This window comes from Chaetodon auriga, chromosome 22, assembly GCF_051107435.1.
Source record: "Chaetodon auriga isolate fChaAug3 chromosome 22, fChaAug3.hap1, whole genome shotgun sequence".
In the NCBI taxonomy this organism is placed as follows: Eukaryota; Metazoa; Chordata; class Actinopteri; order Chaetodontiformes; family Chaetodontidae; genus Chaetodon; species Chaetodon auriga.
Genome location: NC_135095.1, coordinates 6,679,978 through 6,693,275, shown reverse-complemented (window position 1 = coordinate 6,693,275; position 13,298 = coordinate 6,679,978). Strand labels below are relative to the sequence as shown.

General features: G+C 41.6%; 1 protein-coding gene across 1 annotated transcript in view; it reads left to right on the top strand.

The window, feature by feature from the left end:
- Nucleotides 1–13,298, top strand: part of syn3 (synapsin III) — a 94,022-nt gene that overhangs the window by 71,533 nt on the left and 9,191 nt on the right. The window contains exons 7-10 of the mRNA XM_076721753.1: nt 4,662–4,724; nt 8,983–9,125; nt 10,012–10,086; nt 10,282–10,384. Of these exons, the coding sequence (XP_076577868.1) occupies nt 4,662–4,724; nt 8,983–9,125; nt 10,012–10,086; nt 10,282–10,384 (384 nt within the window). The remainder of the gene's footprint in view (nt 1–4,661; nt 4,725–8,982; nt 9,126–10,011; nt 10,087–10,281; nt 10,385–13,298) is intronic.

The following is a 13,298-nucleotide window of genomic DNA, read 5'->3' as shown; positions in this document are numbered from 1 at the left end:
CTTGATGTGGCAGGTTTGACTGGCCATAATAAAAATTAAGAGATCATAAATGCAGGATGGATGCACCATGTGTTTCGTTGGATAATGAATGTGTCCCCAAAGAATCATTCAACTACCGCTCAGCAACTGAAAGCACCACGCTGCTCTCTACACGTCTTTCATTGGGTTAGGTGTGTGTGCGTGACCCATTTTTGCTTGGCTTTGTGTTCAATACTAGAGAGGAGTAAGTTTTATATTATTTTACTTTACTGTGTGAATTAAATTGGCAAAAAAATATTTTTAAAGGGAGCAATAGGGTTGCTGATTAATGTCAAATGTCAGGCCTGTACTCTACCTTGGAGACACATACATTAAGAAGTTAGAGAGTCTTTCAGCTCATTGTTTTAGTTTTTATGGCCAGCAACTTCACTGTTTTGGTTGTCACCTGGTTCCAGACTCAGCAGGCAGCTGTTCTCAGCAGAAATGCTGTAATAAAGCTACTGTACTATCTGGCACCAGCACACAGTCTACTCAGTCTGCCTCCCCAGCTATAAAAAAGCAGAGTTAAGATAGCTAGTGAACATAGTGCAGCATTTAACTGCTTAGGAGTCAAAATTTTCCCTCAGTCAGGGCTAAAAGGAGACTGAACTTTGAACTTACATTCAACAGATCCATATGAATATTAATGATTCAGTGTGTAAATGGGCAACTGTTGGCTAACAAGTTTGCCATGGCAACTTTATACTGTGATAATATCCAAAGCTGTGGTCATAGGTTGTTCCACTGACCACAAGCCGCCAAAAAATCAATTAATGCTGCTTTAAAACCAAAGTGATCTTAATCTTAATCTTATCTGATGTTGTCGGGATTAGAGCCGATTATAGCCTTTAAAGCCACTTTTTAAAAAATCCCCAAACTTAATGTTCCCATAATGCTTTGTTTTGGCAGTTAAAAAGCTTTATATCTACGTAAGAGTTTTAGCTTAATCTTTAATCTTTTTCCAAATCCATTATTAAATCAAGGTGTGATCAATCTTCATCCAGTTTCCCATAGTCAAGATTTGAGACAGCGATAGATCAGGATTCACCTACAGCAACAAACTGGAGATGTCAGAACAATCTCAGCATAAGGTGAGCTGTTCTGAGCTTATCACACTTTCTTCCTCAGCGGATGGACTTTGTCTAGTTGTCTAGGTGAAAGAAATACACGGTTTTTCATGATTCACTCACATTAAAATGTGCACAGTGGGATCTGGAAACTTCCAGCCCACTACGGATGAAGGTTTGTGGGATTGGAATGTCACATGGAGGTGTTTTGAAGTTGGGGAAACGTGATTCACCTCAGACACTGACCTATGCGACAGTTCGATGTGACTCACTTACAACCAGCTTTGCATATACAGCCGGAGGGAGGGGAGGCACGTGTGGGTGGATGGGCTTCCCTGAAGTATTTCCATCACGCTCCAGGCCTGGTCGTCTGGCACGTTTATTGTAAATGAAGGGAGCCTGTGTGTTACAAAATAAAACATAGACTGGTGAAATCACCCACCATATAATTAGCTTTTTTAGCATGTGACTTCTTAACATCTTTACCACACTGGATGCCTTTTACAGATTTCTGCTGGGAACAAAAGGTCGAGTGGCGCGCATGCAACCGGGATGAAACAGAAAACTGAAGTTTTAAACCAAAATTTCCACATCTTAGAGCTCACAACCACTAATGGCCACCTTAGGCTTTTTTAAGGACGGAAACTTGTTTTGTTGAACAATCTTGTAAAGAATATCAATTACTGTAAAATAGAGACGTTTCACATAAAATAGCCTCCCTTATGTCTGAAGGAACGGCCACAGTGACACAGTGTTTTCTAACTGTACTATTTTATAGCTAGAGGCTCCAACGTAGAAATAGAAAAGAACAAGGTATTTACCTTGCAAAAATGTTTACTTAAATATAAAACTAAGAGTAGAGTCATGAAATACAGGTCAAAATAGTAATATAACAACAATACTAAAAACAAATTCAACATCATATAGTTGTAACAGACTGATCACAGCAACATTTATGGAAATGAACCTGCAAACCATCTAGCTCAAATGGTGGTTTCTTCATGACTTACATGTGATATAGCTAATGTGAACCCTTCCCAGATTCCCAGTAATTTCAGTGACGGTGCATTTTTTTTGTGGGCTGGGAGACCACCAGAAAACAACGGTGAGCGCACGTCTCCGTCGGACGCTCCAGTTTCATCAGGGGCAGAGGATGTGGTCGTCTCTCCCCAACATGTGCAGCATCTGCCGTCATTGCCACACTGATGGGAATGACTGGAAGGAACATGTCCAGACAGAGTGGGTGGCTACAGCCTCCTCCATCCATAACAACTCTCCAGCAGACGAACAGACATCCACACTGTGCTGCTGCTGCTGCTGCGCTCCTATCAGATACTCGCTAAACCTCAGGCATCTTATCATTCGTCATGTGAGGCACACACGCATCAGCTGTACTGACTGGCCTTGTATAGCCTACTGTTTGTAGAGCCGTTAGAGCAACTGAACTCCTACTAATAATAACGATTTCTACTCTTTGAAAGTTAAGAAAGCTTTGATTTTGCTGCTTTGATGTCGACAATTATTTTTTATGTAAGTCCACCAACTTTATGGAAGTGCAATACTGAATTGTGAGTGTTCCTTTGATATTTGTTACGGGCCCTTTAGAGTTTGTTTGAAGTCTATGACTCAGAGACATCAGCAGGCACTTGGTGTCTTCCCTGGTGACGCTCTGCCAGGCCTGTGCTGCCCTCTGGCTTGTTTCGGGGACCGTTAGACTAGATTCTGCTCTTCAGAAGTGAAAAACATGATCAGATTGATTGATGCTGGATAGCTGACTGTCTTCCGGTATAGAATACTTCACTGGTTGTCCTTATCCTGGTTTGCCTTGTGTATCCATCTACATACAAGGCCTTCTTTAGCCCCTGTTCCTCAGACTCTCTGAAAGTCAGCACTTCAGAGTTGTAATCCTTAAGAAGATGGAAACACAGTGAGTGACCATAGCCCGTAACATGCTGACCATAAACAATATTATAACTGTAAACTTAAACTGTACTATGTTCTTACAGTTAAGTATTTCCACACTTACTAAATGCGTCATACATACAGTATATCACTTCTAAGTGGATCACAAAGTGGACTCCTTGATACAGTCTTACCTCCCTTCTGTACTCTGGCACTTGTGAAGTGATAATGGAGACAATTAGAGCACACTTTATCTTGGCAGTGTGTCGGCCAGGCCTGCACTGTCAGAACCTGTCAACGGAAGCGGCGCTCACACCCTCAAGCAGCTCGATGTCTGTTCAAGGCTCAGCACAAAACAAGCTGTCAGCAACATTAGGATGTGCAGTCCTATCAACTGTCGGGGAGGGTTTGGATGAAGTGTTAGCAGCTGTTTTGGAGTCCCTTCCTCCTCGCAGGTCTGAAACTTATATCTCCATGCATGATTTGGCCCTCTGTTGCCATGTTGAGTTCATTGAGTTTCACCTTAAGGCACTCACGGAGATGATCACTCTAAACTTTGTGTAAATTACTGGATTCTCACGTCCGCATGCCTTTGTGAAAATGCAATACGCATCACATCTATCTAAAAATATACCTAAAACCCATACTGAAGGAGCATGTTGTTTTCGTGCAAAGCTCCATGCAGATTCTGGATGATTATGTATAGAGGTGTATGTGCAGTGTTTATTTTTAAACATCAATAAATGATCACAAAAGTATTGTTTATTCTTCATCATAATTGCCGTTAACTGGACTGAAGAGCCCCTTGCATAGACTATCATTGCTGCCTGAGAGCTATTATCACAAGGCTGGGGAAAGTGCTTTTGAAACTGGAAAAGTCCCTCTTAGATTACATCCCACTTACAATCGTATCAGTGGATTTATCAAGGGGCGTTTAAACCACAGGGAGGTTTGAAGTAATCTGTTGACGTTTCACCCTCTTCAGTTCTACAAACTATGAGAAACAGCCTGTTTGCAGCCTGTCTGGTTTGTCCACAGTCTCAGTGGGCTGTGGTCTTCCACCCAGCCTTCCAGAACCTCGCTCTTTTGTGTAATAAACCAACATTCTTCCGACTCCACCTTGTGCCTCCTAAACTGGGCAGCTTCAAGTTTAGAGGAATGGCATAAGAGCTAGTGCATTTCTTTACAAGGCCACGGTTCTGGACACTTCATGTACACATCCAAATCAGTTGCAAAGGAAATAGTTTTCCACTTTTGGTTGTCTCTCAATGTGGTGTTTACCACATGTCTGTCTTATTGTATATTTAGTTCGCCAAGTACAGCACTGAATGTCCCTACTTAGTGTGACATCCTTTTCCGAGCAGCCAGCAGTCCCTGAGCTTCCAGCTTTTATGCTGCAGGTTTAAATCTTGAGGTTAAATCACATTTTTATCCCTTTTTTATTCATTTTCTGACACAGCATTTTATTTAAAACTACAATGGTCAATATTTTTACCTCAAGGGGGTATGAACGTTATTTTATATAATGTGAAAAGGTGTCAAAAAGGTGCTTTCAAAATCTAACCTACAACACTGTTGGTGGCCAAGAAAGTAAATGCAAACTCCATCACCCCCACCTAGCTGCAGAGAAACCAAGGTTGTCATAGCAGCTAATAATCTGATGTTGCTTTGCAGGTCACAACCCCTTCCTACCCTGTGGTGGTCAAGATGGGCCACGCCCACGCTGGCATGGGAAAGGTGAGTTCCTTGACATATACTGACAAAAACACACAGATTTCCACTTTTAGCAGCTCAGATTTCAGACACTTAGATTTGCAAATCAAACATGTGATATTATCACAGCAGCTTTCACTGGTCTGAGGTTCAAACAGACCAGAGATCGGAAACCCTAAACCTCCGTCTGCTCTAGTCTGTACACACCATGATCTCTCAAGTCAGTCATGATGGCCAAATCGCACTTCTGATCAGACTGTGAAGCGTGCAGTGTGTTCTTGCTTTACTCTCTCTACATTGTTACAATGGCAGAAGCGCAGTCAGACACACCAATGATAAGGTCTGAGCACAGTGCACGGGTAGTTTCACTGCTGATGCTGTCTCACACAACAGTCTGGCCGATTTCAGTCGATCTAGCCTGATTGCAGCTGGGAAATAACTGTAGACTGATGTCTATCTGGTTGAAGACATGGAGTTACGAAATGTTTACAGCATTGAGAAAGTTCACACACTTATTCTCTCTCTCTCCCGCCAGTTATTTAGATTCACATGAGGAGACCCTTCCTATATGTCTTTTGCCCGCGTCTGTCTGGATGGGCTTGGTTTCCTGTTCAGGAGCCAGACATGCTATAGAATTTCCCTTAAGGCTCGAGGGGAACTTGGCGGGCCCTTGTAGAGCAGGACCTTGTTTAACCCCTCAGACCTCAGAGAGCTCTGAGAACGGATAGGAACACGTGGGATTTAGGTCATTGCTGTTCAGTTTGCTTTTGACAGCAAAGTGTAATGCTTTTGTAAGTGGATCCAAGAAAGCTTGCCGATATCACATATACTCATCTAAACCGCACCTGTATGATATAACATCTACCATAACTTAAAGGTGCTGCATGTAGCACTTAATTCTACGTAATTATGTAATTATCTTGGGCCATTACCATTATTACTGTAAAGATAAATGAGATAACTGCAATAGGCTACTCAGCATTTTCCACTGTGAGCCACTAGGTTGACTTTGGAGGCAAACCTGTTGAATTTATTCGTAGCAGAACAGGAAGAGGGCGCCGTTCTCTACTCGGATTTGCTGTCACATCGCATTTTATCACGCTGCATGTGAACATTTCAGTAGATTTATTGCAAAAGTAAAACACAAACAAAAACTTGATGTCTTTAAGGCAAGCGACTTAAGAAAACTGTGGGAATTTAAAGGGAATTCAGTGTGCCTTTATCCTGTAATCATTGTACCATTTGTGGCCAGAGTGGCCACTGTTCAGCAAGAGTTACACAGTCGCGGTTTAAGGGATTTTTGGTGTTTTGGTCACAGAAAATAACAGCCCCATCTGTGACTTCAGGACTTCACACATCGCCCATAATTCAGTCATCTTATTCTCTGACGTATACTGTGTGTTCGGTGGTACAGCATGACTGTGTCATAGGAGAGTCAATAAAAGAGCTAACAAATGCTAACTAAACACCCGTGTGAGGTTTTAATGTTAACTCGACATTGATAATGTTGGTATAGGCACATCTTATTTGTATTAAATGTGGCTACTCGTTTAGCCTTTTTCATTCAACACATATTGTTGACATGACCGTTAACAGAGTGAAGCTTTAATCCCAGTTCTTCCATGACGTTTTCTGATCAATTGGGCTGTGTTGTAGCTAATATGTCATCCGTAAGTCTGGACAGTGACCAGTATGACGGGCCTTTTTCCACCAGACACTGTTCTTCATCCCTCTGCCAGTGTTTCACCTTCTCTGGCTTACCTTTTTACTTTCTGTTTGCATCATTACGGTTTGTTTAGTTCCTCAGAGGAATTGCGTAAGTCTCTGGATGGCGTTGCGTGCTTACAGCTCAGAGCTGGACCTGCCACTAGCTATCAAGTTCTACCTCTGGAGCCATGATGTGAACCTTGAGTCACTTCCCTTCACTCACTTGATTTTGTTTTTTCAATTTCTGCCCGCTCCCTGTACATGGGAAAGGTTCAGTGCTCAGCCTCAACGCTTCAGTCACTCTGCTCACAACACTCACAGTATAGAGGGAGTTAGCTGAATGCACACACGATAACGTCATACATACTGTTCACATGCCTTTACGCCATTTATAGAATAATATGACACGCTAAACAATAACAGAATAGAAGAAATGACATCTTCTTCCTCTTTCAAATGAAACATTGAATTCATAAGCAATTAAACAAACCATTGTTCACTTCAATACACACACAGGCTTTGCTGCTACAGCCTTACATGGTCTGTTATGACCACAAGGCTATCCAATGGTAGCTAATATTAGCTTGACTGAGCAAACTTTAAGTAGGTTTCTATGTAACTGATATTACTGAAGTACTTTTGTGACTAGTAGTAGCTCAGGTGGAATCGGCAAACAAGCAAGTCCTGCTTTGGGCTGAGAACAGTCTGAGCTGTAGCATGAGAGGACTCAGCTTGATTAATATATTAATGTATATCTACTGGATGCATTTACACAACAAAGTAATGCCTTTTTATCGTGAGGTCATACTGTAGAGGAAGGCTTATATGGAAACTCAAGCCAATAATCACATTGGCTAACATTATGTCTGAGCTGAACATCATGTTTCAACAGGAGAAGCATTAAGTTATAGAGGTAAGAACAGTCTGTTAATGTTATTTTACTGTATTTTACTGCCAGTGACATCCTACTAATAATACTTGTGTGCTAGCTAGAGTGCATCCACGAAAATTAGGTATATTTAGGTATTATACGCTGTACTCTCTGAAATAGTTCTTAGATTTAATCTCTGTTCATCTCGCATGTACTTTATCGGCTTGAGAAATAAAAGATATTTGCTAGTCTGCCTTCTGAACTCATTTGAGAACCCGAATGCATTTCTTTTCTGTTGAACAGCTTTTTATGTGGGTTTCAACAAGCATTTTCATTTTATTACCCATCAAAGTAACAACACTGTTTACTGGACCACATTAACCATCAAAGTCGCCTGCTCTTCTTTTAAACATTTAAACCTGCTTTTATTGTTTTGGTATCATTCTCGCTCTTGCTCACTTGTGCTTTATTTGTTTCCCCGCTGTCGGGTCACTTGTTCATTTTTTTTGCTGAGGGTTGCATCATTTTTAAAAGCTCTCTGGGATTTCTTTGTTCCACCCAGACAATTTGCATTACGTTTTTTTTACTGGTTTTCAGAAATTGTTTGTGTGTGAAAGTGCATTAAACTTAAACCCTTATAAACACAGCATGAGAGTAGTTCCTAAGACCTCACAAAGAGTCTAATTTCCATTTGTGCTTTCCATGCCATGCTAATATAGTGTCTAGCTCACTCTATGTTAGCATCCGTGGCAAAATTAGTGTACCCTGTACACCCCTGGAAAATACATGAAGTCCAGTTTAGAGCAACAGCACATTTCCATACCATGTTAGAGTGAGTCGCTGAACTTCACACATACTAAGTTCACTTAAACCCACATGCGAACTCATCTTCAGAAGAGCAAAACTGTGTGACGAGTTGAAACCCCAGAGGAACAACTAGCGCTTCCTGCCTTCTCTATCTGGTGTGTGTTTTTTCATGATGTGACCTTACCGTTCCCTCCACTTTCACTCTGTAGAAGTGTGACGATACCAGTGAGAGGGATAGTAATGAGTGAGTGGAAGCTCTGGACTGAATCATTTTGCATCTTAGACACTGAGCTCTGACAGTTTGCGAAGCTGCTGATGAATTAGTGTCCCATTTCCCATAACATGATAGAATAGGCCTCATAAATCTGTGTATCAAGATTTATTTAAGAAGACATAGAAAAGAGAGCCACCGAAATTAAAATCATTTAGAGAAAATCCAAAGGAAAGCACATCAGAGCAAGGCTGAGAGTTGTGGTGAGAGCTTTTGTATCCAAAATAGAGTTTAGATAGACGGAAATGAGGGTCTCGCAGACTATTGCTAAGAGGGATGTAGTTGTTTCCTTCCTATTTTACAATGTCCCACCTCATTGTTACCTAATTATCTCAAAGTTATAGTGAAAAATACCATTGGTTTTATGTAAGAGCTGTGTTTTGTGTTGACAGGTTCCCATTGCGTCATTTCCCCCCAGTCTGTGTACAGTCTACAGCCTAATCACTCGATGGGAGTGAGGTGACGTAGTTCAAAGCCACCCCTGGCAGTGTTTCCATCCAGGGACCCTTCATTATCCTGCCAGTGTAGAAGTGTGAAATTCCTGTGGGATTCTAAGCAGCCACTGCCAGCTCTGACGACGGGCTTTTTAATTAACCGCTCACTAACAAGTGGCTTCTTTTCCACAGATCAAAGTTGAAAACCAACAGGACTTCCAGGACATCACCAGCGTGGTGGCTCTGGCTGGGACCTATGCCACCACCGAGCCCTACGTCCAGTCCAAGTATGATATCCGCATCCAGAAGATTGGCAACAACTACAAGGCTTACATGTAAGATGTTTCACGCCGCCAGCAACACACATTTGACACATGGGGTGTAAGAGCGTAACTTCACGTCAACACATTTGATAGCTATACAATTACAAATGAGTTAAGCTGCCTCTAAAGCTACTAAATTGGACCAGTGTTTTCAGTTTTTGCCACTTTTGCATCAAAAATTCAATTTTCCTGTGCAGAAAATCCTCTGAAACAGCATTTAAACCATCATTACATAAACATCAGAAAACATATTACACAATATATGTCGCATATTCGCAGCAAGACTGTGGAAGCATTGAAGACATACATCACAGGTATCAATTGCGAAATCCCCCCAAGAAATTGAATATCATTCATATATTGAGCTCTTGCAATATTTTTTTTCCACTAAGTGCTTTATAGATAAGAAAAATAGATAATTGCGACTTTCCTACATTCCAGGCAGTTTTCAGCCACAATGTCTGCACTATCACAAAGTCATGTCCCGTTCCTCCATCAAACCCACACACCCATTTGGAAGCAAGAGACCATGTTCTGTAACTTCAGCCGAGCGTACAGCAACAAAGAGTGTGAGTCAACACCCTCTCAACTTTCAAGTCTCTGGATCTAAACAATTGCTTAACCAAAAGCAGAAGAACAGAGAAGCCAAGCCTTATCTCATCTCGTTGTTCCCCGGCCTCGCCATGAAAACATGACGCTAAATGGCTCTGACACAAACATAAAGTAGGTGTGGATGGCAATCATCATCACTGGATGAACTGATGATGGATTATCCCATGAGCTTTTCTATTCAGCTGCACAAGTAAGAGTTGTGAGTGACTAAGTCTTGGTGAAGCGTTTTAGCCGTCTGGCTGGAGGCAGGTTGATTCATCTGTTGATGGTTTTCTTTGGTTTGCAGGAGAACGTCCATCTCTGGGAACTGGAAAGCAAACACAGGCTCTGCCATGTTGGAACAGATCGCAATGACTGACAGGTGAGCTGACTCCGATTTTATCACTTCCACATACTGACGCTGCTTTGATGCACAAATGCCGATGATTGCATAAAATCCTAAAGTTCAAGTTTATTTGGAAGTGTGAGCCCCTGGAACCTGCCCTTGATGATATCTGCAGAGATTATTGCGTCTTTGATTATTGCTTTATCAGCTACTGGCGTCACTGTGTTCCAGATATCGGCTGTGGGTGGATTCCTGCGCTGAGATGTTTGGTGGCCTAGACATCTGTGCAGTGAAGGCAGTCCACGGAAAAGACGGCAACGACTATATCATCGAGGTCAGTTTGTTTGCAGAATAACCCCCGGTAGGAGAATGCAAACTGGAAAATTAAGACAGTTTCAAGGAAATGGGCCTGAAACAGGATGATATACCTACAATATGTTCTAAAGTCTGCTTTACTAGAATTTTGCTTTATGTAAATTCATCAAAAATTGGATTTTTATAAAGGCTACACCTGTTGAGTGAAAGGTGAATGGAACATAGATGGAAAACATGCTCCATTGCATCTCCTCCAATCATCTGTAGACCAGTTCTTGCAATGTAAAACACCAGTCTCCTTCCCCGCTGATAATATTTTTTCATATCATGGTGAAGGTCACAAAGGGAAGGGTGTAGCCAGACTTGATGGTACGTGATCATCAGAGCCTTGAAAGAATGATTAGCCTGGAGACCAAACATAGGCAGGAGAATGAAAACAACATCAGGAGTCAGCGGTTGACTCACTGCGTCTACCAACACAGGCTATTTATTTCAAGTCCACTGGTAAAGTTTGGCATTCCACGTGCAGACAAAGGAAATGGCTGATGCATGACTTGACACAACCAAATTGGTGGAGGTTTTTCTCCAAAGTAATTTTAAGTTTCGGTTTTCATTCCCCAGTGGGATGAACATGCCAGTAACACTGCCTTGGCTAAGGTTCACTTGCCACTATACCAACCTGTGCTGGAATATATGCATCAAAACATCAAGTTAAAGCTGTTCTAGTCAATATTTTTATATAAACTGCTGATTAACTGTTAATGTGTAACGTGAACTGGGTTGCTCATAGTAATGAAACCACAGAGAATCATCACCTGCAGGTGTATGTGTTTGTGCTTGCAAGAGATGTTATGTCTAGACATTTTCTAGGATTAGGTTTTGCTATCAATCTCTCTTTGGTTATGAAGGAATCGTCCCTCAGAGAGAAGAGCAACACCTTTTTTCCACATCTGTCATTTTTTTTTCCAACAATCATACAAGAAAACCCATCAGAGAATGCAGACGGTTGAGTTTTAAGTACGGGGCATTGCTTGCTTTCTCTCAAATGGAAGACATCTCAGTCTGCTATCAGTACTGTTGTCACTTTCTCCACTGGCAGATAAAAAGAAAAAAAAGAAAGAAGTGCTCGGGCGGGTTTAGTCATGTTTGTATGGGGTTTATTGCAAAGCAGGAAATCAGTAGCTGAGGTGGAGGTGGATGAGGTAGGTTGAGAGAACAGGAGAGAGGCGAATCACATCATTGCCTTCAATAGTCAATAGTCACACAGGAATGACTGTTGATAGACAATGTAAGAGGATGGTATTTTGGGGAATTTTCCTTTAAGGACTATACCCAGAAGACAAATAAATAGTCCCATAATCTGTGATCAGTTTTGTTTTTAGAATGTCTTCAAATCTGAGGAAACAGGCCTGTCTGGGACATCTGATGTGCCCATATTTAGGTTGAGACCATGTCATCATGCCTCTCTCTGTCTGTATCCTGGATGAGGTCAGCAGCGAGAAAATAAGCCTCTTTTTTTAACTCAAACTATCTCAGGAAATATCTACCACCTCCCCAGAGATGTGCAGTCTTAGAGCCGGACTGTTTAGAGAAAAACCGGTGACACAGTCAAGTAACAATGTTCTCCGACGGGCAACACTTCCTCCACATCGTCTGCTCGATCTAGCTGTCTCTCTCTCTAACCCTTCAGCGTGATGGAATTTAATTAACTGCGACAGGGAAGAGCTGTCGGTCCATCACAGTGGGAATCTGTTTTTTGTTCCAGACAAAGACATCAGGCATGACACCTCTCCCTAATGAAAATGAATGAGCTGCTCAGAGGCACTTCATTAACAGTTTACTGCAGCTGGTATTAAACTCCAGCTTTGCGTCAGCTCGCTGAAAAAGTGTGCAGACGATGCAGGATGCTGTGGCACGACAGGACGTGATATCCCGCAGCGTCGTGACACAGCACGCTAATACAACACGAGAGCGTGAGATGTCACATGTCAGGAAATCGACATGACATGATGCAACGTAATAATAGACCACGATTAAACACTGCACAACATTGGCAAGACATACTTGACATGCTGTCATGAAGTGACATCGGAATAGATGACATGACATAACAGGATAGAATATCACGACGATGGTAGATTTGAAATGTCATGAAACATAATGCAGTGATATTTTACGTTGATATTTTTAGGCATGCTAGTGGCTAAAGTGTCGGTCTATTGATTCACCTCTTTGGTCCAGACTGAAATATCTTAACGAGTTATGACTATATGAATACTCACATGAGTTCATATTATGACAAAATTTCACAAATAAAATGTCTCATGGCTCAAAATGAAGTAATGACATTTTATATCCATAAGGTCAAAGGTCAGCTTTGCCATGACATCATAATGTTCTAGAAAAACTCTTTTCTGGCCTCTATTCAGCACCATAACTCAGGAACAGAAGGAGAGATTGTGACCATATTTCACATTTGGTCAGATATTGAATTGGTGACACTAATCTTGGTGTCCACCTTGAAACTGTGCTGATTGTGTAGATCCTCTTTGCTGCCAGATGTGTGTGTGTGTGTGTGTGTGTGTGTGTGTGTGTGTGTGTGTGTGTGTGTGTGTGTGTGTGTGTGTGTGTGTGTGTGTGTGTGTTTGTGTTTGTGAGGCAGCCACGAAGTAAGACATCTCAATACTTCTTTAACCACTGGTATCATACTGTATACCATAATACAATCTGTGATATGACATGATAGGATGCCACATTGCATTACAGTGATATGAAATGATACATGAACTTGCCTTTCTTGGCATGTACTATTTGATATGAACAGAGAGTGACACCATGGGGACCATGACTTGACACGGCATGATTTGACACAGTACCATGGCTGATTTACTTGACAAAAAGACAGTCATGGCACAGCATAAGATGACAATCAT